This window comes from Pyxicephalus adspersus, chromosome 7 (genome assembly GCF_032062135.1).
Source record: "Pyxicephalus adspersus chromosome 7, UCB_Pads_2.0, whole genome shotgun sequence".
Taxonomy (NCBI): domain Eukaryota; kingdom Metazoa; phylum Chordata; class Amphibia; order Anura; family Pyxicephalidae; genus Pyxicephalus; species Pyxicephalus adspersus.
This window is the reverse complement of record NC_092864.1, coordinates 66,689,707-66,716,759: the sequence shown is the minus strand read 5'-3', so window position 1 is coordinate 66,716,759 and position 27,053 is coordinate 66,689,707. Positions and strand designations below refer to the sequence as shown.

Sequence of the window (27,053 nt, the reverse complement as noted above, 5' to 3'; positions counted from 1 at the left end):
AACAAGGTCATATGACTTTATGGAAGACTTCTGATGGCACAACTACAATCTTACACATGTGCAGTACAAGAATTGATGCTGGGTAAACATCACAGGAATTGGGAATAGACAACAAAAGTAGGTGGCAGCGAAGAAGCAAAGAAAAATAACTTTGTTGAAGACTTCACAAGATAAAAAGGTGCAAAGTCTGCTTTATTAAGCAGATGAGCTATATGTATAAGAGCTGACTGATAAGCTCATGTCTCTGTGATTCTACTCTATCCTCTGATAAACATGCTTCTTGTACTGCAACATACCGGACTGGCTGCGCAAGCAGATTTTCCTTCCTACTCACTGGACAACAAGCAGCTACTGACACCAAGTCAAATCAAAGTTTAAATTTATTGTGCATGTTTATTTGCCTGAACATGGTGCATTGGTACATGTATTCCTGGGAAGGTGCGTACGTTTCCCCATGCACAAACTTGTCAGCCCTGTCGGCACCAGACAGGCGATTTAAATACCTCCACTCCATTCCCGAGTGGTGTTCAGCTTATCCTGTGCCAGATCTGACGCATGACCTTGGATTTCTCATTAAGATTGAGTTTTGCTTTTGACTTGTTTCTTGGATTACCCCTGCTATGTACACATACAGATTTTTCTCGTCCAATGATTCGCTTAGAGACGATTTTGATGTGCGATTTTTGATTTTGACGAATCTGATGTGTGTACAGCGCTCGTCGTCCGAACGACCGTCCTGGTGGATCCGAGGACAAGGAACAACAATGAAAATGAAGGGGAGAGAGCGCAGTGGGGTACCGCTCCATCGTTCTCCCAACTCCCCTCTCCATAGAGCAGAACGTTGCTGTATGTACTACGCTTGTTCATGCATCTTTCATTCATTTATTGTTGGAAAGAATCGTGAAAAATCCTTTCCAACAACAATTATTGCATGTGTTTATGTAGCCTTAGGCTTGTTCTTGACCCTGCTTCTGTTTCCCGTTTTGTAGCAAGTTTTTGACCTCGGCCTGTTGTCTGACCCTGCTTTTCTCTTCCATTCTGTACCTCACATATCAACAAAGTGGTAGACCTCAGCCTGCTCCCCAGTTGGTTCTTAATTCTGCCAGCCAGTCTCCATGGCCTCCTGTGCTTTGCTTATTCATCAGCTCTTGTGCCCCATCCTATCTTCTGGGGCATCCACCAGGTACATAATATATATTCTGAAAAGGAGTGCACATCTGGGATGTACAGGAGCATAGTTATCAATCCACGGGGGAGCCTATACAGGAGATAGGGATGCGTTATCACTGTGCTGGCCATCTGACTGCTAACAGGATCGGAAATTCAGGAATCAACGACGACTGAGATGTAAGGGCAATGAAATATAAAGAAAAATGGGAATTTTATGATACTTAAAGTGGAACAAAAATCCCACTTTTAATGTAGGCAATTCATTAGGTGGGTATTGGAGAAAGGGAGAGACGATGTCCCGTCTGCAATAAATGCAATAACCTGCCCAATGGTCACCCAATCATGAAATTTTGCTGAGCGCAGCTTAGCATTGGTTGCCAGGGAGACCAGGCAATCCTGACTTCCTTTAGGGGAACCAGTGACATCATCACAGCGCGGCCAATCAAGATTGTCTTCCAGAAGAAAGGAAGAAAGATGGCAGCTCCCCACCATGGAAAGGGTAGGTAGTTTAGTTCCACTTTAAATGTATATGTAAGAGCTGAGACAAACTTCTCTGTAATAAAACTGTAAATTATAAAATAATTCACCAGGGTAAATGAATAGGAGAATGTAATGAGCCATCTCTAGCCCCCTCCTCACCTCAGTAATAATAGAGGCCGAGCTGAGCTCCATACACATAAGAAGATAAAGTGATTTCCACTCACCTTGTGCGTCTCCCCCGCTGGTCAGCACAGCCATAGCCTTACCCGCTCCGGACATTCGGAGGCTCTCCAGGTCTGGTGAAGACATTTTTATTTTCTCCCTCAAAGCACCAAAACAGAGATGAAATGACCTGGAGCTGAGCCCTGTGCAGTAATGTGCGTGCTCTACGTGCTGCGACTTTCGCCCCTCCTCGCAGCAGCTCCAGCTGTGAGCTGTGGGAGTGCTGAGCACGCGCTGCATTGCCCATGTGCACAGAGCCCTCTACATATCGCTGCCACCGCAGGAGCGATGTATATGACATAGCAGAGGGTGAGCTGTCATGAGGGGGACTCTGCTGAAAGGTAAATGTTTTATAGTTCTTTTAGGCTGTCTCCAACACACATAATATGTATTTTACACTTAACCCCATGCATGGAATATGGTATATACATCTGACCCCTGCACGCAGTACTTTACTGGACAAATGTAATACGATAAGGTCAGAAGAATATGTTGTACTAAGTGCAGGCTTATGTAATGTACTGAGTGCCTGGGGTCAGGCATATGTAATGTACTGAATTTCAGGGGTCAGGTGTATGTAATGTACTGAGTAACGGGGGTCAGGCGTATGCAATGTAGTGAGTACCTGGGGTCAGACGTATGTAATGAACTGGGTGCTGGGGGTCAGGTGTACGTAATGTACAGAGTCCTGGGGGTCAGGCGTATTTATTGTACTGAATACCCGGGGTCAGGCGTATGTAATGTACTGAGTGCCGGGGGTCAGGCGTATGTAATGTATTTAGTGCAAGGTGTCAGGTGTATGTAATGTACTGAGTGCAGGGAGTCAGGCGTATGTAATGTACTGAGTGCAGGGAGTCAGGCGTATGTAATGTACTGAGTGCAGGGAGTCAGACGTATGTAATGTACTGAATGCAGGGAGTCACGCAAATGTAATGTGCTCAGTGCAGGGAGTCAGGCGTATGTAATGTGCAAGGAGTCAGGCGTATGTAATGTACTGAGTGCAGGCGTCAGGCATATGTAATGTACTGAGGTGAGTACCTGGGGTCAGGCGTATGTAATGTAGTGAGTACCTGGGGTCAGGCGTATGTAATGAACTGGGTGCTGGGGGTCAGGCGTATGTAATGTGCTCAGTGCAGGGACTCAGGCCTATGTAATGTATTGAGTGCAGGGAGTCAGGCGTATGTATTGTACTGAGTACCTGGGGTCAGGCGTATTTAATGTACAGAGTGCCGGGGGTCAAGCGTATGTAATGTACCGAGTGCAGGGGTCAGGCTTATGTAAATAACTGTGTGCTGGGGATCAGGCGTATGTAATGTACAGATTGCCAATGGTCAGGCGTATGTAATGTACAGAGTCCTGGGGGTCAGGCGTATTTATTGTACTAAATACCCGGGGTCAGGCGTATGTAATGAACTGGGTGCTGGGGGTCAGGCGTATGTAATGTATTGAGTGCCTTGGGTCAGGTGTATGTAATGTACTGAGTGCAGGGAGTCAGGCGTATGTAATGTACTGAGTGCAGGAAGTCAGACGTATGTAATGTACTGAATGCAGGGAGTCACGCAAATGTAATGTTGCAGGGAGTCAGGCGTATGTAATGTACTGAGTGCAGGAAGTCAGACGTATGTAATGTACTGAATGCAGGGAGTCACGCAAATGTAATGTGCTCAATGCAGGGAGTCAGGCGTATGTAATGTACTGAGTGCAGGGGTCAGGCGTATGTAATGTACTGAGTGCAGGAGTAAAGCGTAAGTAATGTATTGAGTGCAGGGAGTCAGGCATATGTAATGTGCAGGGAGTCAGGCGTGTGTAATGTACTGAGTGCAGGGTTCAGGCATATGTAATGTACTGAGCGCCTAGGGTCAGGCCTAATGTATAGAGTGCCGGGGGTCAAGCGTATGTAATGTACTGAGTGCCGGGGGTCAAGCGTATGTAATAAACTGTGCACTGGGGCTCAGGCGTATGTAATGTACAGAGTCCTGGGGCTCAGGTGTATTTATTATACTGAGTACCTGGGGTCCGGCGTATGTAATGTACTGAGTGCAAGGGGTCAGGCGTATGTAATTTACTCAGTGCCAGGGGTCAAGCGTATGTAATGTACTGAGTGCAGGGGTTAGGCGTATGTAAAAGACTGTGTGCTGGGGACCAGGCGTATGTAATGGACAGACTGCCTGGGGTTAGGCGTATGTAATGTACAGAGTGCCGGGGGTCAGGCGTATGTAATGTCCTGAGTGCCGGGGGTCAGGCGTATGTAATGTTGCCGGGGGTCAGGCGTATGTAATGTCCTGAGTGCCGGGGGTCAGGCGTATGTAATGTCCTGAGTGCAGGGGTCAGGCGTATGTAATGTACAGAGTCCTGGGGCTCAGGCGTATTTATTGTACTGAGTACCCGGGGTCAGGCGTATGTAATGTACTCGGTGCCGGGGGTCAGGCTTATGTAATGTATTGAGTGCCTGGGGTCAGGCGTATGTAACGTACTAAGTGCAGGGGGTCAGGCGTATGTAATGTACTAAGTTTTAAGGGTCAGGCGTATGTAATGTACTGAGTGCCGGGAGTCAAGCGTATGTAATAAAATTTGCACTGGGGGTCAAGCGTATGTAATTATCTGTGCACTGAGGGTCAAGCGTATGTAATAAACTGTGCACTGGGGGTCAGGCGTATTTATTGTACAGAGTCCCGGGGTAAGGCGTATTTATTGTACTTAGTACCTGGGGTCAAGCGTTTGTAATGTACTGAGTGCAGGGGTCAGGCGTATGTAATGTACTGAGTGCAAGGGGTCAGGCATATGTAATTTACTGAGTGCCAGGGGTCAAGCGTATGTAATGTACTGAGTGCAGGGGTTAGGCGTATGTAATGTCCTGAGTGCAGGGGTCAGGCTTATGTAATGTCCTGAGTGCAGGGGTCAGGCTTATGTAATGTCCTGAGTGCAGGGGTCAGGCTTATGTAATGTCCTGAGTGCAGGGGTCAGGCGTCTGTAATGTACAGAGTGCCTGGGGTCAGGCGTATGTATTGTACTGAGTACAGGGGGTCAGGCGTATGTAATGTCTTGAGTGCAGGGGGTCAGGAGTATGTAATGTCTTGAGTGCAGGGGGTCAGGCGTATGTAATGTCCTGAGTGCAGGGGTCAGGCGTATGTAATGTACAGAGTGCCTGGGGTCAGGCGTATGTATTGTACTGAGTACCTGGGGTCAGGCGTATGTAATGTACAGGATCCTGGTTCTCAGGCGTATTTATTGTACTGAGTACCCGGGGTCAGGCGTATGTAATGTACTGGGTGCCGGGGGTCAGGCTTATGTAATGTATTGAGTGCCTGGGGTCAGGCGTATGTAATATATGGAGTGCAGAGAGTCAGGCGTATGTAATGTACTGGGTGCCGGGGGCCAGGGGTGTGTAACGTACTGCGTGCAGGGGTTCAGGCGTATGTAACGTACTAAGTGCAGGGGTTCAGGCGTATGTAACGTACTAAGTGCAGGGGGTCAGGCGTATGTAATGTACTAAGTGCAGGGGGTCAGGCGTATGTAATGTACTAAGTGCAGGGGGTCAGGCGTATGTAATGTACTAAGTGCAGGGGGTCAGGCGTATGTATTGTAGTGAGTACCTGGGGTCAGGCGTATGTAATGTACAGTGTCCTGGGGCTCAGGCGTATTTATTGTACTGAGTCCCCGGGGTCAGGCGTATGTAATGTACTGGGTGCGGGGGGTCAGGCTTATGTAATGTATTGAGTGCCTGGGGTCAGGCATATGTAATATATTGAGTGCAGGGAGTCAGGCGTATGTAATGTACTGAGTGCCGGGGGCCAGGCGTGTGTAACGTACTGAGTGTAAGGGGTCAGGCATATGTAATGTACTGAGTGCCGGGGGTCAAACGTATGTAATGTACTGAGTGCCGGGGGTCAAGCGTATGTAATAAACTGTGCACTGGGGGTCAGGCGTATGCGTATGTAATAAACTGTGCACTGGGGGTCAGGCGTATTTATTGTACAGAGTCCCGGGGCTCAGGTGTATTTATTGTACAGAGTCCCGGGGGTCAGGCATATTTATTGTACAGAGTCCCGGGGGTCAGGCGTATTTTTTGTACTAAGTGCAGGGGGTCAGGTGTATGTAATGTACTAAGTGCAGGGGGTCAGGTGTATGTAATGTACTAAGTGCAGGGGGTCAGGCGTATATAATGTACTAAGTGCAGGGGGTCAGGCGTATGTAATGTACTGAGTGTAAAGGATCAGGCGTATGTAATGTACTGAGTGCCGGGAGTCAAGCGTATGTAATGTACTGAGTGCCGGGGGTCAAGCGTATGTAATAAACTGTGCACTAGGGGTCAAGCGTATGTAATAAACTGTGCACTGGGGGTCAGGCGTATGTAATGTAGAGAGTGCCGGTGGTCAGGCGTATGTTATGTACAGAGTCCCGGGGGTCAGGCGTATTTATTGTACAGTGTCCCGGGGGTCAGGCGTATTTATTGTACTTAGTACCTGGGGTCAGGCGTTTGTAATGTACTGAGTGCCAGGGGTCAAGCGTATGTAATGTACTGAGTGAAGGGGTCAGGCTTATGTATTGTAGTGAGTACCTGGGGTCAGGCGTATGTAATGTACAGAGTCCTGGGGCTCAGGCGTATTTATTGTACTGAGTACCCGGGGCCAGGCGTATGTAATGTACTGGGTGCCGGGGGTCAGGCTTATGTAATGTATTGAGTGCCTGGGGTCAGGCATATGTAATATATTGAGTGCAGGGAGTCAGGCGTATGTAATATACTGAGTGCCGGGGGCCAGGCGTGTGTAACGTACTGAGTGTAAGCGGTTAGGCATATGTAATGTACTGAGTGCCGGGGGTCAAACGTATGTAATGTACTGAGTGCCGGGGGTCAAGCGTATGTAATAAACTGTGCACTGGGGGTCAGGCGTATCGTATGTAATGTACTGAGTGCCGGGGGTCAAGCGTATGTAATAAACTGTGCACTGGGGGTCAGGCGTATGTAATGTACAGAGTCCCGGGGGTCAGGCGTATTTATTGTACAGAGTCCCGGAGGTCAGGCGTATTTATTGTACAGAGTCCCTGGGGTCAGGCGTATTTATTGTACAGAGTCCTGGGGGTCAGGCGTATTTATTGTACAGAGTCCTGGGGGTCAGGCGTACTTATTGTACTGAGTACCTGGGGTCAGGCGTATGTAATGTACTGAGTGCAAGGGGTCAGGCATATGTAATGTACTTAGTGCAAGGGGTCAGGCGTATGTAATTTACTGACTGCCAGGGGTCAAGCCTATGTAATGTACTGAGTGCATGGGTTAGGCGTATGTAATAAACTGTGTGCTGGGGATCAGGCGTATGTAATGTCTTGAGTGCAGGGGGTCAGGCTTATATAATGTACTGGGTGCTGGGGGTCAGGCTTATGTAATGTATTGAGTGCCTGGGGTCAGGCGTATGTAATGTATTGAGTGCCTGGGGTCAGGCGTATGTAATATATTGAGTGCAGGGAGTCAGGCGTATGTAACGTACTGAGTGCAGGGGGTCAGACGTATATAACGTACTAAGTGCAGGGGGTCAGGCGTATGTAATGTACTGAGTGTAAGGGGTCAGGCGTATTTATTGTACAGAGTCCCGGGGGTCAGGCGTATTTATTGTACAGAGTCCCGGGGGTCAGGCGTATTTATTGTACAGAGTCCCGGGGGTCAGGCGTATTTATTGTACGAGTCCCGGGGGTCAGGCGTATTTATTGTACAGAGTCCCGGGGGTCAGGCGTATTTATTGTACAGAGTCCCGGGGGTCAGGCGTATTTATTGTACTGAGTACCTGGGGTCAGGCGTATTTAATGTAATGAGTGCATGGGTTAGGCGTATGTAATAAACTGTGTGCTGGGGATCAGGCGTATGTAATGTCTTGAGTGCAGGGGGTCAGGCGTATATAATGTACTGGGTGCTGGGGGTCAGGCGTATGTAATGTATTTAGTGCCCGGGGTCAGGCGTATGTAATATATTGAGTGCAGGGAGTCAGGCGTATGTAACGTACTGAGTGCTGGGGGTCAGGCGTATGTAATGTACTAAGTGCAGGAGGTCCGGCGTATGTAATGTACTGAGTGTAAGGGGTCAGGCGTATGTAATGTACTGAGTGCCAGGGGTCAGGCGTATTTATTGTACAGAGTCCCGGGGGTCAGGCGTATATATTGTACAGAGTCCCGGGGGTCAGGCGTATATATTGTACAGAGTCCCGGGGGTCAGGCGTATATATTGTACAGAGTCCCGGGGGTCAGGCGTATTTATTGTACTGAGTACCTGGGGTCAGGCGTATTTAATGTAATGAGTGCATGGGTCAGGCGTATGTAAGGTACTGAGTGCAAGGGGCCAGGCGTATGTAATTTACTGAGTGCCAGGGGTCAAGCGTATGTAATGTACTGAGTGCAGGGGTTAGGTGTATGTAATAAACTGAGTGCAGGGGTCAGGCGTATGTATTGTACTGAGTACCTGGGGTCAGGCGTATGTAATGTACAGAGTCCTGGGGCTCAGGCGTATTTCTTGTATTGAGTACCCGGGGTCAGGCGTATGTAATGTACTGAGGGCAGGGGTCAGGCGTATGTAATGTACTGAGTGCAAGGGATCAAGCCTATGTAATGTACTGAGTGGAGGGGTTAGGCGTATGTAATGTACAGAGTGCCTTGGGCCAGGCGTATGTATTGTACTGATTACCCGGGGTCAGGCGTATGTAATGTACTGGGTGCCGGGGATCAGGCTTATGTAATGTATTGAGTGCCTGGGGTCAGGCGTATGTAATATATTGAGTGCAGGGAGTTAGGCGTATGTAATGTACTGGGTGCCGGGGGCCAGGCATCTGTAACGTACTGAGTACAGGGGGTCAGGCATATGTAACGTACTAAGTGCAGGGGGTCAGGCCTATGTAACGTACTAAGTGCAGGGGGTCAGGCGTATGTAATGTACTGAGTGCCGGGGGTCAAGCGTATTTATTGTACAGAGTCCCGGGGGTCAGGCGTATTTATTGTACAGAGTCCCTGGGGTCAGGCGTATTAATTGTACTGAGTACCTGGGGTCAGGCGTATGTAATGTAATGAGTGCAGGGGTCAGGTGTATGTAATGTACTGAGTGCAAGGAGCCAGGCGTATATAATTTACTGAGTGCCAGGGGTCAAGCGTATGTAATGTACTGAGTGCAGAGGTTAGGTGTATGTATTGTAGTGAGTACCTGGGGTCAGGCGTATGTAATGTAGGGGTCAAGCGTATGTAATGTACTGAGTGCAGAGGTTAGGTGTATGTATTGTAGTGAGTACCTGGGGTCAGGCGTATGTAATGTACAGAGTCCTGGGGCTCCGGCATATTTATTGTACTGAGTACCCGGGGTCAGGTGTATGTAATGTACTGGGTGCCGGGGGTCAGGCAAATATAATATATTGAGTGCAGGGAGTCTGGCGTATGTATTGTACTGAGTACGGGGGCCAGCCGTGTGTAACGTACTGAGTGTAAGGGGTCAGGCATATGTATTGTACTGAGTGCCGGGGGTCAAACGTATGTAATGTACTGAGTGCCGGGGGTCAAGCATATGTAATACAGAGTAAAAGAAAACCTAATTGGTTGCATTTGCAGCTCAGAAACTAACCCTGCTATGAAAGAGAGAGTAAACGACACAGCAAGGGAGGAGAGAGCATAAAAGCTAAGGCGGCTCATGGATGGATTCCAAAAGGACACACAGGTAGGAGTATTGCTGGGGTTATCATTACTGGCAGAAACTTGCTGAAGCGACCTGGTTAAATAATACTCTAAACACATTGTTGCTTTATAAATTGTTTTCAATAGAGGTGATAGAGTCTAGCTCAGTAGTAAAATCTGATGAATTGATCTGATAAATATGATCACTCTCCTTCCTTCTATATTAAAAATGTTAGCTTGTAATATAAATATGTAGCTTGGATTTTTCCTACAGTCATACTGAAAAGTAAATACACCCTATGAAATGTTGTATTACATTCTCCCCTGCCATTTCCTCCTCTCCTTTTGTAATGTGGATTGCACAGGAGGTACTACCCTGTAGTACCATGACTTAAACTGTTGTGACTCCACCAGTGTACTTTAGCAGAAACCTCTGTAAATTAAATACCATGACAGCAGAATGGTAAACTTCAGCAAGAACAGGGTATTCTCGGCTCACAGCTTTGCCTCTCACATACTATTAGCCATACGAGTTCCGGGCCGAACTGCATTTTTAGTTAGATTATGCCCACATATGTCAGGGAGGAAACAAATGACTATAGGTTGAGGGGCATGGACAGCACCGATGGGCTAGAGTAAGTTGTATAAACCCTGTGGTCCATCAGAGAGTAAACTTGGTGGGCTCAAAACACCTGCTGCAGCTAATAATGCTTTTTGGGTGGATGTCACAATCTGCATGGAGAATGGACTAATCCATTCCAACACAGGAAGTCTGTTCACTAACCCAACTCTCTCCTCTACAATCTATTATGAACGCTGCAGCCAGACTCATCCATTCTTCCCACTGCTCCTCTTCTGCTGCCTCCTTGTAGTTCTCAAATGCAAGCTCCTGTGCTTTGCCTTCAAATCCCTCCACAGCTCCTATCCTACTTACCTTTCTGACCTGAAAGGAAATTCTCCCATAGCCACTCTCTTCACTCCTCCAAGACTTTTTTTCTAGAGCTGCCTCGGCTCTGTGGAATAGTCTTCCTCGTCCTATTCGGCTTGCTCCTACTTTCTGCTCATTTAAAAGAGCACTCAAAGCCCATCTTTTTAAACTTGCCTACCCATCTTCCCTTGTCTTTTAAAACCCTCACTACTTCCCTCCATTACATATCTCCCCTCCTATTGTGTGATACTTCCCCCACCTACTAGATTGTAAGCTCCTTGGGGCAGGGTCCTCTCCTCCTCCTGTGTCAAGGTCTGTTTTCGTCTGTCATTTGTAACCTCTATTTAATGTGGTTCACATTTTGTGCATTTATTTGAAATGGAAAAACTATGCACCCATCATTGTTCTATAGAGCAATTAACCATTTGCTGGCAATTGTGCAACAGCACACTAAACTCAACGGAAATGAGATCATTCCACAAAAGGATAAATCTCTCAGGAGCAAGAAATATAAATTGCCCCTATTGCCCTAATCTAGAAAACATTGGTTGTATCACTAGTAACCCACTGTGCAAATAAAGAATGTTCATGTATATGATTCAGAGAAGCTACAACTGTTGTGTGAAAGCATTTGAAATATTTCTATATTATTCATCCCCTCATTTCCATTTCTAAAAAAAAAAAAAAAAGTAAAATGTTTTCACACAGATTTTATAATAAAATGTAACCATTCAATAGAGTTTATTTAACATATTAAATAAAAATTCAGGTATCTTTCAAAGGATACAACTTGTAATTGTTCCTGTTACGAATGAATGGTCATTTTAGGCTGGGTCTACATGGACGTTTTTCAAAACGCATGTAAACGTTCCTACTGCGTTTTTTTGCACTTTTATTAGTATTTTAAAGCTTGCCTTGATAACGTCAATGTTGCATTTATGTTTCAAGCACTTATAAACAAGGGAAATCATTGAAATCAATGTGTTTACCCGCCTTTTAATTATAAACGTTGCAAGGAGCGTTATGGATAAAGCTTATAAACGTGCCTCAAGGAAACGTCCTGGTGTAGATTAGGCCATTGGAATGTATGGGAATTTCAAACATGGGCTTTTAAAGCCGCTGGGGAAAATGTCCGTGTAGACTAAGCCTTATACTCTTTCAAAGTAAAATTTAAACAAAATACTGTGACACCACACTTTGTCATATTTATAAAGAAAAGCTGCCAACTAATATAAGACCAAGAAAACAGAACATTTATTCATATAAAAATCCAAAGAAACCCAGAATAAATATGTCAAATGACTGTTCTGCATAAAGATTATGCATTTCTAATATCCTTGAAGTCCATTATAAACTTTTTGTACTGATCCATGCTTCAAAAGTTGTTTCACACCTAAAAATACAAAAACAGATTAGTGGTTAGATTATACAAAAATACTAGACTCGCACAAAAGAATTATATATTGGTAAGTGTTAATAATAAGTATTATATTTGGACTGAGCTTTACAAATTCGAAAACCCATTGTGTAGCTGTGCAGCAGTCTGGCTTTTCCTGCAGTTTAGTTTTCTGTTAACAGATTGTGGTCAGATCAATTGCTACTTCGTGTGAATCACTCCTGCTTCTAAACCCTATCTGCTCATACAGATTTACTCTATGTAGGGATGCTGGAAATATAGTCTGCCATTACTATACTGTATCACATCTAAGGTTGCGTACACACGTCACATGATTCTCATCCGATAATCGCCTCAGGGCTAATATCAGTTTATAATCTGACATGAGCACAGTGTTTGTTGTGTGAATGATTTTCCTGGTGGATCCAGAGATGACAAATTATCGAAATGAAATTGAAGGGGAGAGAGCACAGCAGGGTGCTGCTTTGTCATTCTCCCCCTCCTCTCTCCATAGAGCAGAACGGAGATGAATGTACAGCTCTTGTTCATGCATCATGCAGTGATTTGTCATTGAAATGGATCGTAAAAGATCATTTCCAATGAAAATTATTGCACGTGTGTGTATGCAGAAAACACCAACACCAGCAAATTTGGTCACTTTACTTATTAACTAAATTACTGTTAGAATTTGCCTTGGTCGATTTTAGGTGTAACTGAGATTCAAAGAAATAATGCTTTTGGTCAATTTTAGGGAAAACAAGTTAATCTTTTTTTTTTCCTTTAAGGAGGAGTTTTCTAACAAGAACTGGGTCTACGTTTCTGCGACACCTCAAACCTTTCCAGTCATATTGGTAAGACCGCAGCACTAAATAAACAGAGCTCTACAAATCTGATGCAGTCTTGTTTTACCTACTGCATGTTTACTTTTCCACTTTCCCAAGGGTCTCAATACAGAGGTCTGTGTGTGTTGGGACATTACAGCTTCAGTGTAGACATATAATAATAAATAAGTTAAAGCAAAATTATGTCACGAGGCTCAGGCAGCAGTTCTTCTGACATTTCTAGACCTTCACAAATTCCAGATACTAAAAGGATAAACTAAATATTTACATCGCATTTATGTCAATCGCAGTACATCCTAGTGATCTCTACATCTGTATAGTAAATGCAGTTACTGCAATATAACAGGTTTTTTTTAGAATTTTAATCATACAAAATAAATAAAGGATGCAAACAGAAGGGTTTGATGGCTGTAGATTACAATTATGTGATCATGAAAACGTATTCCTACATAATTACTTAATAGGTAATATTTATGTATGAATAAGTTTTCATGAATACATAATATTATAATCATTTATTAGAAATATATAAGGAGTGGCTACCTTTCTATTAACCTATACCTAAAGAGAGACAAAGGTTCTTCTTTACAAATAGTTTATATTGTTGTAGTTTACATCCAAAAATTCCTTCTAAAATCTGCCCTGATCTGAGCTTCAAAAAAGTGTCTGGGAGAATATTGTACAAACATGCTCTTCTGTTTTTTTTTTTTTTTTTTGTTATATAATAAAGGACACATTTCTATTAGGCTTTTACAGAATATAATTTTGCTGTTTCCTGAGAGTTGCAGGATATCCCCTCTAGTATGAGAGGGATGAACACATTCTACCTCCCTGTACAATATTTATATATACATATATATATATATATATATATATATATATATACACACACACACACACACACTAATCAGAGGATCAATTGCAGTTTTAGAATACACCTACCATTTTTCTGTTCTTCTGTAAGTTGTTCTTTTGGGAAGTCAACGTCAAATGTAATAATCAGAGAGCCTTTGATGTTATTGTTATCGAAGTTTGGCAGGCCTTCGCCCTTTTTCCAAAGTTTAGCTCCAGGTTTAGTAATTTTATCACGCATTACATGAACCTAGTTATAAAATAATATATTAAAAAAAATTCTTTGTGGCAGGCATTTTGTCACATTTCTTAAACTAAAAATACAGGCATGGCTTTAAAAGAAATAACCGCATTACAAAGAAATGTATCCACTGCTTTGACAGGTTACAGGTTTCATCTTCAGTACAGATTAAATGAAAGGAATCTGACGTGATCAGTTGGAAAGCAGAACCTGACCTGGCATGAAACATATCTAAGGAAATGACAGAGCGGAACTGCAGCTTCTCTTGGTGTCTGTCTGTTTACCTATGCTAATCTCCCAATGGGAATCCCTCTTTGATCCTAGATCCAGGTTATTTCTATCGAAAGTGAATTAGTAGTCTAAGGAAAGAAGGGCTAAAATCTCTGGGTACTAAGTTATTACTTCCTAGTTATTAAAAAAGGATGGAAGGCTGGAATCACCACTGTAACCTTTCTTTTGCTGTCCAAAGAAAAAGAAAGAAAATGTACAAAGAAAAAGTGCTTACTTTAAATCTGGTATGTTAGGACTAAGGAATGTGCAGCAGCCACATTTGATACCCAAAGGTTGAAGATAAGAGGTGTGAACATAAAAGTGGCGAAGATTAAAGATACAAAGATTAAAGGGTTGGCACAGTGCTGCTCTAAACGGTCAGTGTTGGAGGAGGGCAAACAAAGAGAGGAGTCTGCAACGAGGTACAAGCATGTTCCACTTAAAGACTCACATTCACCATGGGTCAGTTTGCCAATGGTCCACTATCCATGCAAATACTACTTGTAAGAGTACCCTGCTTCATCTCTGTGCACGAAGGATCATCACCAACCCATCCAGCACAGAAGCAATGAAAGATTTCAGTTTAAGTGAAAGGTCCTTTAAACTTAAATTACACATTACCTGGAACTTTTTTTATGTCTCAAAAAGCATTTGACTTACTTTATGACCATCTAAATGAGTAATGTCCATTTCAAAACCCACGAGTGCTTCTACTAAAGATATAGTAACATTTGTATATAGGTCATCTCCTCTTCTTTCAAATAAAGGATGTCTGTTCACAAATATATAAAACATCAGTCAAACATGTTTGAATATTTTTCTGACAAGTACATTTTTTACATCTTCTAAAAGCCATGGGCCATAATGCTTTTTTTTAAAATTTACAATGTTAATAAACATATGATCATCTTTTTTCCCCAAATCATGACAAAAGTAGGCAGTATAGAAAGAATATTCAGCAGGGACGTCATTCTCCCCCCTCCTCACCATAGAGCAAACCAGTGCTGTATGTACAGCACACGTTCATGAATCATGCAGACGTTTGTCGTTGGAAAGGATCTATTCCAATGACAATTATTGCACGTGTGTACGCAGCCTTAATGGTATTTGTCACATCCATGAAACTGGGCACTATCCACCAAACCCAAATATATCTTAATAGGCGGAAAGTCCCGATTACATTTAATTTTTTTTACATTTTTAATATACTTCAGAATATTTAATTTATCATTCAAATTTGATTAATGCTGATCAGAAGAAATTGATCATTCTGTCCCTCCTCTTATAATCTGGACATTTTTAGGAAGTCTATTATCTCATCTTTTCATATTGCAACCATTTGCATCTTTTATTGTTTGCTTTTATTTTTATTATTTATGCACTGCATGAAAACAGATTTGCACAATAAAATAATTAACATTAATAATGTTAAACATTTTAAAATCCATGTTTCCCCCCAGTAAATTAGGTTTTTTAAGACTAGAGTTTAGTACTTAGTCATCTAAATTCAGCATCAACTTACTTGAGAACTTTGATTCGAAAACGCAAGTCACCTGGTTCCCCATCAATGTGTGGCTCACCTTAAAATACAATCATCATTAGTGAGTACAAATTAATATACAATGTTCAGACATTTAATATATTTAACAAAAGATTAAAAAGATACATATTCAGTTTGTTCAGACAAGGAGATTGTGGTACTGTTACCACTTCCTCTGGTAAAGCACTACATGTAATGTCTCCTCTGCAGAAGCCCAAAAGAGAATGAATGAAGGTGGCAGTGAGTGGTTCCACTTAACTGTTTTCTTTTTTTTGCTTTGTTAGTCAACCTTAAATTTGTATTACCTTTTAGGATAAATGAAAAACCAAACCAATGGAATAAAATGTACGATTCACAGTAACAAATACATTTAAAATACTAATCAAAGTAAAAAAATATATATATTTTTTACAAGTTTTTTTGTTCTGCTTTTTAGTCAGCAGATTGCATAAAACAAACTGATATTTTATATCTTTAAAAAAAGTTATATGTATTACTTTGTAATCTTTTGTCTTCTTATAAAACCTATTGCAGAGATGTAGAACTTGCAGTTTTCCATTAGGCATTTAAAAGTGTGAGTCTAAGTGGTAAACCCAATAGTTACCTTCTCCAATGAAGGGGTATTCCATGCCGTCCCGAACACCAGGCTCAATTTCTACTTCTAGAGTTCTTTCTTCATTTACAAGCCTACAAAACAATTTCAATACTTAAGATATAAGTTTTGAACAATTCTGATCAGTTACTAGTTGGCACTGTATGCTTTATATTTGCTTATACACAAGACAAAATTGACTGGAGTGACAATGAGAATTACCAAAACCGTTAAAGTGGAACTCAAAAAAAAAAAAAATCCTACACCTTTATTCCTGCAGATGCTTAGTTTGGGTCCCACGTCGTCTTGGTATCCGTCTTTGGCCCAAGCATCAACATCATCTTCTTCCTATGTCACCCGATCTCGCACTGTGCAGACTCGAGATTGAATGACGTAAATGGGGGGAAAATGACTGCAGTGAGATCGGCAAATTTTTTTCTTTGACTAAAGAAAGGGCTCCTTCTGCACATGCCCGAGATCAAGAAGCAGCCAAGAGCCTCCTGGCATGTGTGACGTAAGTATCCCGGGAGGCTTTGCACTCCCATTCTATCTTGATCGCCACAGAAAGGGTATTGCACTTTTAAAAAAATATACAATTTTGACATTACAGAAAACCCTTTTATGTAAAGTAATTTGAGTTTAGGTCTGCTTTAAGCAATTTAAAAATCCTAAATCTGTTTTCCACATCAATTAGTGCAAGTTAGTGATGATAACCAGCTGTGTATGATTCTGCATGTACAGCCTACACCAGTGGTGCCCAACAGGTGGATCGCGATCCACTGGTAGATTGCAAGGCAAGTAGATCACGGAGCCCTGCCTTTCAAAATAAAAACTCCTGCGCACAGTAGAGTTTAAGTCAAAGTTTTTATTGTTGGAAGATCATTTTGACTTGGTCATTTTAAAAGTAGCTCGCAAGCCAAAAAAGTGTGGGCACCCCTGGTCTACACCGAAATGGCCTTCAGTTTTCCAGTACACAAAAAATGTACACTAAATGAACACAAAAAAACTAACATGTCAGCTATTGCCTCTCCAGTCTTGCTGATTTTTTTCTATCATAATTACAATTTGATTTTATGTAATGTATCAAAGTTTGATCCAACATCAATAAGCGAAATAACAAGTCAGTCTTACTTGACATTTGGACATTCATCACAAACAACTTCCTGAGTCATCTGAAAACGTCCTGGCCCAAGTTGTGTAGTTCTCATTTCTTGTCGGCAGTTGCATTTACGTTTTCCTGGTGCTTGTCGTGCTACAGGCTTATTTCTTACAACCTGAAAGAGTATTAAAAAACAAAAATCAGGGCACACAGGAGCAATTATTTTACAGAATATTACACAAATATTTCAAGTGTAAAGAAATATAGCAACAGTGTTATTAGATGCACTGCAATAACTCAGCTAGTTCCATGTTTGGCAAGTGCAAACAGTACAATGTTTAACACAATACAGGGGCTGCCACCTCCCTACAGTTTCTTACAACCCAGCTTGAAAACTTTTCTGGCTTGAACACTGGAGAATATGTCTTTCTACTTTTCTTCACGTAAGTGAAGGGAAAGAGAAAAACAGGATGGGAACTTGACTGGAAAAAGGCTTTAAGACTTGAAAAACTTGTGAAAGTGAAAAACTTGGTTCTCTGCACAGAGCTTTATGAACAAGGTGAACTTTTATTCTGCTACCCAAATTATCTGATTGCTTTGCTGCTTATTACAATTTTTTTTTGCAGGCATACCAACTAAAATGTATAATTACCACCAGTGCTCATGGAGAGCTCTTCACTAAGTTTATTTCCGGGAATAAGAAAAGCAAATGTCTGGATTGATAAATCTTCTAAATTTTGAATTGGATTAAAATGCAGGCAAATCCAGGTCCACACTAACAGGTCGGTTTATTTTCACAGTGCCCTGGTACCAGGACTACCAACCCAACTTCTAACTAACAACGGACAGGATGCTTAAAAAAAAAAAAAAAACCTAGACACCCCAATAGCTTCTTTTAAAGCTGAGCTAAATATATAAAGTTAAAAATTGTGAGCAAGCAGGTTATTGCAGAAGGGACAGGTGATGTCCCTTCTGCAGTAAAATAAAATTACCTGCTTGATCTCAATTTTTACCTAAACTGACCTCAATGCTCCATTGCTGGCATCTTTACCTGGTCCCCATCCAGGTTGGGGGATCTCTAGCCACCTTGATTGGCTAGGCCAGAAATATGCAAGTCCCAAACGTGCATGGAAGTTCATTTATTTCAGTTAGCCAGCTATGCCAGTGTTGTACACTACGGTATACATAAAAAAAATTGCGAAGAGGCTGGTAAGTGTGTTTTATTGAAGGGGCATTACTTTTTTTTTTTCACTAAAGAACATGTGTGATCTCAAATGTTTTACATTTAGTTTCACTTTAAGGATGGCAGGGTGTTCTCTGGGGAAAATAGGGGCAGTGGTCACATCTATACAACCGATCTATGGTTTATCAAACATGCTACCTCTATCTAACCCAAGCATGAGCATATTGTGCCTTGAGTTTTATACCAATATTATTACAAGTACTGCAAAAGAAGGTGTTTCTTTAACTACAGAACTTTAGTTTGTTGCAGGAGTTGGTTTAGCAGGTTTATCAAGACTACAGGTACACTTTATGTGGCATTTTAAATGGTTTAATATAAGAATGTTCCATAATGTATAGTACTAGTAAACAGAGTCATAATCATCACATAAGCTCTCCACCACTTAGAGCATATAAATTATATAGTGTAAAGCACAGCAAGGTAAAATACATTTAAAATATTGTAAAAAATTTAAGTGTACCTCTACAAAATTTCCAGAGTATACTTCTTCCAGAGTCACTTCAAGATCAATGATTATGTCGCTGCCTCGAGGAATATTTCTGTCCTGTTGACGTGGATTTCCTCCAAACATGAATCCAAAGTCTCCAAAGAAGCTTAAAAAAAAAAAATAAATTGCTTGAAGGAAAACAATAACAATACAGAACTGTTATGTCTGATGCAAATGGCGGAAAATATTAATCGATTGTCAAAACTAATTTAGGAGGGCGGTACCGAGGAGCAATGAATAGGTCTGAAAGCAGACATGAAAATGTAAGCTTCGGAACAATTACAAATGCCGTTAGCCTGAGGCCTCTCTTCTGAAGCTCAGACACCAGCAATGTGAACAATCAGAGGAAGCAAATCCCGAGAGAAACAGAGAGAGAGAGAGAGAGAGAGACAGACAGTCTTGGCTGTCTCCTGCTGACATTGTTGTCCATTTTGCGACTAATTAGTATGCCTGATGGCCAAAACTAGGAATCCACTGCAGCCAGGTCCATCACCATCAAACAACAGCAGCTCCTTAAGACTCTAAGTCAAAGCCTTTGCAGTGCTGACACCTTCGGTGAGCCTTTATGCAGGGCACCCAGTACCCGGACTAAAGCTGCGTACACACTTCCAATTTTTGTCGTTGGAAAGGATCTTTCACGATCCTTTCCAACGACAAGGGAGTGCACGATGCATGAACGGTGCTGTACATACAGCACCGTTCATGCTCTATGGAGAGGGGAGGGGGAGAGCGACGGAGCGGCACCCTGCTGCGCGCTCTCCCCTTCCCTTTCATTAGGATCGGCTGTCGTCCATCGTCCGTGGATCCGGCAGGTCGGTCGTCCGGACGATGGACGACACCGACTGTACACACGGCAGATTTTCGCCCGATAATTGGCCGATGCCGATTATCGGGCGATAATAATCTGACGTGTGTACGTAGCTTTACCCGTTTCCGGTGGATTCGGATCCCTATGCTTGACGCGATTTTCTGGTTTAGGCTCACTTGCACCTTACAGCGGAACACGGTGACTCAGTGGTTAGCACTCTGGCCTTTACAGTGCTAGTCCCAGGTTCAAATCTCGGCCAGGACACTATCTGCATGGAGTTTGCGTGGGTTTCCTCCCGGTACTCCGGCTTCCACCCACATTCCAAAAACATGCAGTTAGGTTAATTGGCTTCCCATAAAAATTGACCTTAGATTGTGATAATGTCATATGACTTTGGTAGGGACATTAGATTGTGAGCTCCTTTGAGGCACAGTTAGTGACATGACTATGGACTTTGTACAGCGCTGTGTAATATGTCACTGCTATATAAATATTGTGTAATATTAATACTTATAATAGCTCTGTAAAAGAAAAACGGAGATCAGGTGGGTTTTTTTTATTACAGAAGGGACAAGCGATCCATTTTAAGGATTTGATATCTCTTAACAGCTAAATGTCCCAGTACTATAATAGGACTATTACCAACAATATTACAATTTGTACTAGAAAAAAAAGTACAAATTAAAAATGAATGCTGCAGGACGAATGATGATATATAGATTAACTTACTGTGAAAATATATCACCATGAGAACTCTGGTGGCCATCTTTCAGTCCTTCTTCCCCATATGCATCATACTGTTTTCTCTTTTCTTCATCAGATAGTACCTAGATTTAAATAGTTTTGTATGATTATTGAATACATTTATCTATATTTTACTGTACAGATGCTGATATCATGACAGATTTAGGTATTTACACTAGCTGCATTTAAAAATACACTTTAATAAAACTTATAAAAATGAGAGAGAAAGAAGAATCAGACCTTCAACCCTAAAGGTTCTCAAGACGAAGAGGAAAGCCATACAACTTCACAAGTACAAGTAGGTCAGAAACAGGCTGGCTGAAGAAAAAACAAACTCATTATGGGTCGGCCGAGGCAAACCTCTGACCTGAATCTGTCTTCCATGAGGCAATGGACCAAACTTCTACAATGATTTCAGATGCCGACCTCCTAACTGCTGGTTAAAAAGGTAACTGAGCAACAAACTATATTTCAGTTAGATTAAGTGGGATTTTTCATGATCAGTGTCCTTATTTTTGAGTAAAAATGAAGAAAAAAGAAACTACTGCAGATATTCCTTTCTTCACAAAGGACAACTCCACATATATATTAAGGAATATAAAACATTAATATTTGAAAGGTATTTTATAATTTTGGCTTACTAGAAAAAAAAAATACAGAATACCGAGAAGAGACAGGGTTTTTTTTTGGAAGTGTATTCTTCAAATAAATAAACTTTTCTCTGTTCATGCATTATTAGTAATAACACTTTCATTTCAATCTGCAAATAGTAAACATCTAAAAACTGTCAAACAATTATAATGTATTGCATTAAGGCAGCCCATTGAAAATGTACCCCAGCATTCTATGAATAGACTAAGACGCCAATGTGCATTGCAGCACCCTACAATACAAGTGCATTGCTTTGATGAATTGAAGTGCTATTCAAAATAAATTACACTTGTTAAATATACTTGTTTAGTATTTTGTAGGAGCAAATCCACACAACGCAGAAAAGGTATGCAGACTCCACATAGAGGGTCTCTAGTGGGACCCAAACCCGGGACCAATTGCTGCAAATGCAAATACAAAATATGATTTAATACAAACCTCATATGCAGCACCTAAGTCTTGAAACTTTTCCTGTGCCTGGGGGTCATCCGGATTTCTATCTGGATGTAATTGTAAAGCTAGCTTACGATAGGCCTTTTTTATCTCCTTTACACTAGCCGACCGCGATACACCCAGAATTTTATAAAAGTCACGCCTGAAATATAAAGAGCAGAATGTACTTTAAATTCACAGAACAAAGGCAAAATAATTCCAATAATAAAATCAGTAAGTGCGTCAGTACTAGAACCGATACAATCTGTTTATAGGTGGATACATACAATTTTTTTGGTAAAACCTAAAAGAAAACTTGGTTATAACTTCAGTGGTATATTGCTGTCTGCCCATTGGGGAACTTTACTGTCCAGCAAACCGTCCCCACCACAGGAAGTGAGGGAAAAGCTCATTGGGGCAATCTACAATTGTACAGACTCATTTACAGTACTGAAATACTTACTCTGATTTCACTGCACACTGTTAAGTTCTCTCTGTGAGCATTAGAAGCTGCGAAGTGTGAATATGTGGGGTGTGTTCGCTGCGGTGCTTGTTGGTGCAGTCACAATCACTACACCTCTTGCTAATAATCCAGGGGGTAAAACAAAGGACAGTGCTGCCTCTCCCTCTACTATTGTTTTCCTGGGTTTACAGAACTTTTTTTTTTTTTTACCTCAAAATGCGAGCAATAACCTGTGCATGTGCAGGAGCAGAGCTACATTTTGAAATACTTCTTGATGTCACGCTTGTGCCTGCATAACATAACATTTTGGATTAGCTCTGACACAATACTGCATTTACATCTTGATGCAGACATATCAGTGATGACTGGTATAAGGAAGAAGTCAATGGGGTCACCTACTGCTTCACATGTGGGTGCTGGTATAGCGATAACATGATGGGATGCAATGCACAGATCGCCTGTTCATCTTCACTGCTTAACAGTTTTTTTCAAGAAGATTGCAAACAAGCAGCTAAGTATGTTTTATAGCAGGGGGGCATTGCCAGTCCCTTCTACAATAATATAATCCCGTCTGCTCATAATTTTTAACCATGGAAATATAAAACTATGTTAAAGAGAGGTTTCCACTATTGTACAAAGAACGCAAGCAAAACAGCATTGTTCCCACCATATTGCATTATTGTAAAGCTAATAAACACATGTTGTGAAAGATCCCTAGTCACCCTGTGCCAATGGCACAATATAGTGGGCACTTCAGGCTAGTTTTCCTGGTTAGCACCCAGTGTGGCCCATATTTCAGGCAACAAATTGCTTACAAAGTTAAGAGTCTGGACCAAGCCTTTTCTCATCACTTGTGAACCATTAATCTCACCTCCACCTTCCCCAGCACTAAAGATTACTACTGGGCTGTGTCCTAAGGCAGGAGATGTTCGGTAAATGACCCCATTAAAGCCTGTAGTAGGCTAAAATTTGGGAAGGTGGGAATAAGGCAGGTAAGGGAAGGAGGGGGGGTTGTTTTAAGGTGCCCATATCTTTTAGAATCATATTTAAGCAACAACATAATACCACCAACACTCTTCATAGCTTTATTCAGGAAACTGATCACTTTTACTGGGTTTAAATGAATTGATGTTTGTATGTAGGTTCTGTGTACCATGAGGAAAATGACAATACGCAAGAACTGAAATTGTTTCCTACACATGAGCTGCATTGATCACAGCTTTTATAACATTGCATTGGGGACACCGGTGAGTGTGTCCCCAGAGGAGTTTTACATTCCACTCCAAAGCCTGCAACTTACTAGTATAGTAGTGATACAGCAGGTTATACAACATTTATGTTTCACTCTATATGCTAAGGAGTAAGCAGATACTTCTCCATGTACACATTCTGATAGTTATTCCTTTACTGCCATCAGTCCGCCACTGATCAGAGAATTTATAGCACAGATTAGAGGTCAGTGCAGCACCTTACCATTGCAGACAAAAAGAGGAAATTTCTATGTGTGTGTGCCAACACCTGCCAACTGTCTTGCACAAACCTCTATTCATTAAGGAAAGGCTGGCTGGACAGAAGGGAAGAGGTTCCATGCTGGGTATATTAGGCATTACACCAGGGGTATTGAAGGAGGGTAAAGGTTAGAGGTCCATGCTGGGTATATTAGGCATTACACCAGGGGGATAGAAGGAGGGTAAAGGTTAGAGGTCCATGCTGGGTATATTAGGCATTAGACCAGAGAGATAGAGGGAGGGTAAAGGTTAGAAGTTCCAGGTTAGAGGATAACAATACTGCATTTACATCTTGATGCAGACATATCAGTGATGACTGGTATAAGGAAGAAGTCAATGGGGTCACCTACTGCTTCACATGTGGGTGCTGGTATAGCGATAACATGATGGGATGCAATGCACAGATCGCCTGTTCATCTTCACTGCTTAACAGTTTTTTTCAAGAAGATTGCAAACAAGCAGCTAAGTATGTTTTATAGCAGGGGGGCATTGCCAGTCCCTTCTACAATAATATAATCCCGTCTGCTCATAATTTTTAACCATGGAAATATAAAACTATGTTAAAGAGAGGTTTCCACTATTGTACAAAGAACGCAAGCAAAACAGCATTGTTCCCACCATATTGCATTATTGTAAAGCTAATAAACACATGTTGTGAAAGATCCCTAGTCACCCTGTGCCAATGGCACAATATAGTGGGCACTTCAGGCTAGTTTTCCTGGTTAGCACCCAGTGTGGCCCATATTTCAGGCAACAAATTGCTTACAAAGTTAAGAGTCTGGACCAAGCCTTTTCTCATCACTTGTGAACCATTAATCTCACCTCCACCTTCCCCAGCACTAAAGATTACTACTGGGCTGTGTCCTAAGGCAGGAGATGTTCGGTAAATGACCCCATTAAAGCCTGTAGTAGGCTAAAATTTGGGAAGGTGGGAATAAGGCAGGTAAGGGAAGGAGGGGGGGTTGTTTTAAGGTGCCCATATCTTTTAGAATCATATTTAAGCAACAACATAATACCACCAACACTCTTCATAGCTTTATTCAGGAAACTGATCACTTTTACTGGGTTTAAATGAATTGATGTTTGTATGTAGGTTCTGTGTACCATGAGGAAAATGACAATACGCAAGAACTGAAATTGTTTCCTACACATGAGCTGCATTGATCACAGCTTTTATAACATTGCATTGGGGACACCGGTGAGTGTGTCCCCAGAGGAGTTTTACATTCCACTCCAAAGCCTGCAACTTACTAGTATAGTAGTGATACAGCAGGTTATACAACATTTATGTTTCACTCTATATGCTAAGGAGTAAGCAGATACTTCTCCATGTACACATTCTGATAGTTATTCCTTTACTGCCATCAGTCCGCCACTGATCAGAGAATTTATAGCACAGATTAGAGGTCAGTGCAGCACCTTACCATTGCAGACAAAAAGAGGAAATTTCTATGTGTGTGTGCCAACACCTGCCAACTGTCTTGCACAAACCTCTATTCATTAAGGAAAGGCTGGCTGGACAGAAGGGAAGAGGTTCCATGCTGGGTATATTAGGCATTACACCAGGGGGATAGAAGGAGGGTAAAGGTTAGAGGTCCATGCTGGGTATATTAGGCATTACACCAGGGGGATAGAAGGAGGGTAAAGGTTAGAGGTCCATGCTGGGTATATTAGGCATTAGACCAGGGGGAAAGGGGGTGGGGTTAGGTTAGCCCTTGGCCAATAAGGTTCCGCTTACAAACTGGGATTGGTTTTGGGGTTCTGGACACCAGGCGGTTTAGTTTAGGCACCAGGAAAGAAGGGTTTAGGTTAGGCAAGGAAAAGGAGGGTTGGAGGGTAACATTGGTCAGCTCTGTTGGGAAATCTGATGGAACAGCAGAACATTTGTGTGGCTGGCGATGTCAGAGCTCCATACAGCTCTCCTGGTTCCTGACTTCACAGGAGATCAGAGGTGGACCCAGCGGATCAGAACCCCCAGGAATGATTATATTATCATTATATATATATTATATATCGTAATATCAATGGATTCACATAGATCAGTAATAAGCTGTGTCATTGGCTGGGTGCCTAATCCTGATATCACACAATATTCTATCATCATGTATGGCTGATAATAATATATAATGGCTGATAATAATATAATAGATCATGGCTGATAATAATAAGCTGTTCCATATTTCTTCTCTCCAATACTCACCTGCTGACTATCATTATCACAGATCTCATTGACTTACCCTGCACACACCACGTCCAGCACATACACGGCTAGCAGACATAGGCTACTTAATGACAAGGTGCCGATCCTCATGGTTGGTGAATGAAGCCAATTACTATATGAGAGATATTAATCCTTCGCTCCCCTCTGCATGAACGCTGCCTGAACTTCCTTCACGTCGCTCTACACAGAGAGCTAGATCCCCCATACAACAGGTATTGAAACAAGAACAACCAATCAGACAGCTTAGCGTCAGCTCCAGCCGGGGAACCGACAGCCAATCATCATGTGTTCCTTGTTATTTCCGGGAATGCCTGACCAACCACATGCAAAGACATGGCAAATTACGGTTCTCGCTTACTCCACCAATGGGTTGTGTGTGTGTGTGATCACTGCATTTCCTTTTCGGATGTGTCGCCGGGAAAAGGCGGGGCCATCTTGTTGGTTGTAGAACAGTGGGATCTGTTCCGGTGTTATTTGACATTTGGTATCCAGGGGATTCTTTACTAGGCTGTAACCCAAAACATGGCAGCGACATGCCAGGCGACAGCTCCAAGGAGACACGCCCACTTCCGGCATCCCATCATAACAAAACCCAAAAATGTCTGAAACTCCTCACACTAGGAATGCATTGAGGGGAATGGGATGAAGCCATCAAACAGGAGCTGATTGTGCCGAATAAATGGCTTTGGATTTACTCATGTTTTATTGAGTATTTTATGGACAGACATGTTGTGCAGGGCAGAATGAGATGTTCATCAGAAAACTTTATTTACTATAAAATTCAGACTCAAAATTGAAGCTTTGTGCAACTATAACAAAAACATTACTAGAATTATTATTATTATTAATAAACAGGATTTATATAGCACCAACATATTACGTAGCGCTGTACAATAAATAGTAGCTGTAAATGAAAGACTGATACAGACAGTGACACAGAAGGAGAGGACCCTTCCCCAAAGAGCTTACAATCTAGGAGGCTGGGGGAAGTATCACACAATAGGAGGGGAGATATGTCAGGGTGGGAAGTAGTGAGGGTTTAGGAGACAGAAAAAGACGGGTAGGCAAGTTTGAAAAAATGTTCTTATAAATGAGCAGAAAGTAGGAGCAAGCCGAATAGTATGAGGAAGACCATTCCAGAGAGTTGGGGCAGCTTTAGAAAAGTCTTGGAGCCGTGTGTGATGAGGTTATGAGTGAGGAAGTCATTAGTAGGTTATTAGAGGAGC

The 27,053-nt window shown here is 42.1% G+C and overlaps 2 protein-coding genes and 1 long non-coding RNA gene across 3 annotated transcripts in view; 1 reads left to right on the top strand and 2 right to left on the bottom strand.

Moving 5' to 3' along the window:
• The window catches only part of PFKL (phosphofructokinase, liver type), a gene marked incomplete in the record, with an annotated part of 36,283 nt that extends 34,210 nt beyond the window's left edge, over positions 1-2,073 (bottom strand). The window contains 1 exon segment of the mRNA XM_072418833.1: positions 1,875-2,073. Coding sequence (XP_072274934.1) covers positions 1,875-1,959 — 85 coding nt within the window.
• An 8-nt stretch (positions 2,074-2,081) lies between these two features.
• On the top strand, positions 2,082-15,009 carry LOC140335852 (uncharacterized). The gene is made up of 3 exons (XR_011921765.1): positions 2,082-2,213; positions 12,620-12,685; positions 13,912-15,009. It is a non-coding gene; the product is annotated as an uncharacterized lncRNA (long non-coding RNA).
• DNAJB11 (DnaJ heat shock protein family (Hsp40) member B11) lies at positions 11,671-26,033 on the bottom strand. The gene is made up of 10 exons (XM_072418834.1): positions 25,844-26,033; positions 21,642-21,798; positions 20,538-20,635; positions 18,974-19,106; positions 17,303-17,445; positions 16,184-16,266; positions 15,562-15,619; positions 14,700-14,811; positions 13,619-13,778; positions 11,671-11,831 (listed from the first exon to the last, which is right to left on the bottom strand). The coding sequence occupies exons 1-10, from the start codon at positions 25,915-25,917 to the stop codon at positions 11,767-11,769; spliced, it is 1,083 nt and encodes a 360-aa protein (XP_072274935.1). The 5' UTR covers positions 25,918-26,033; the 3' UTR covers positions 11,671-11,766.
• Positions 26,034-27,053: the final 1,020 nt, after the last annotated feature.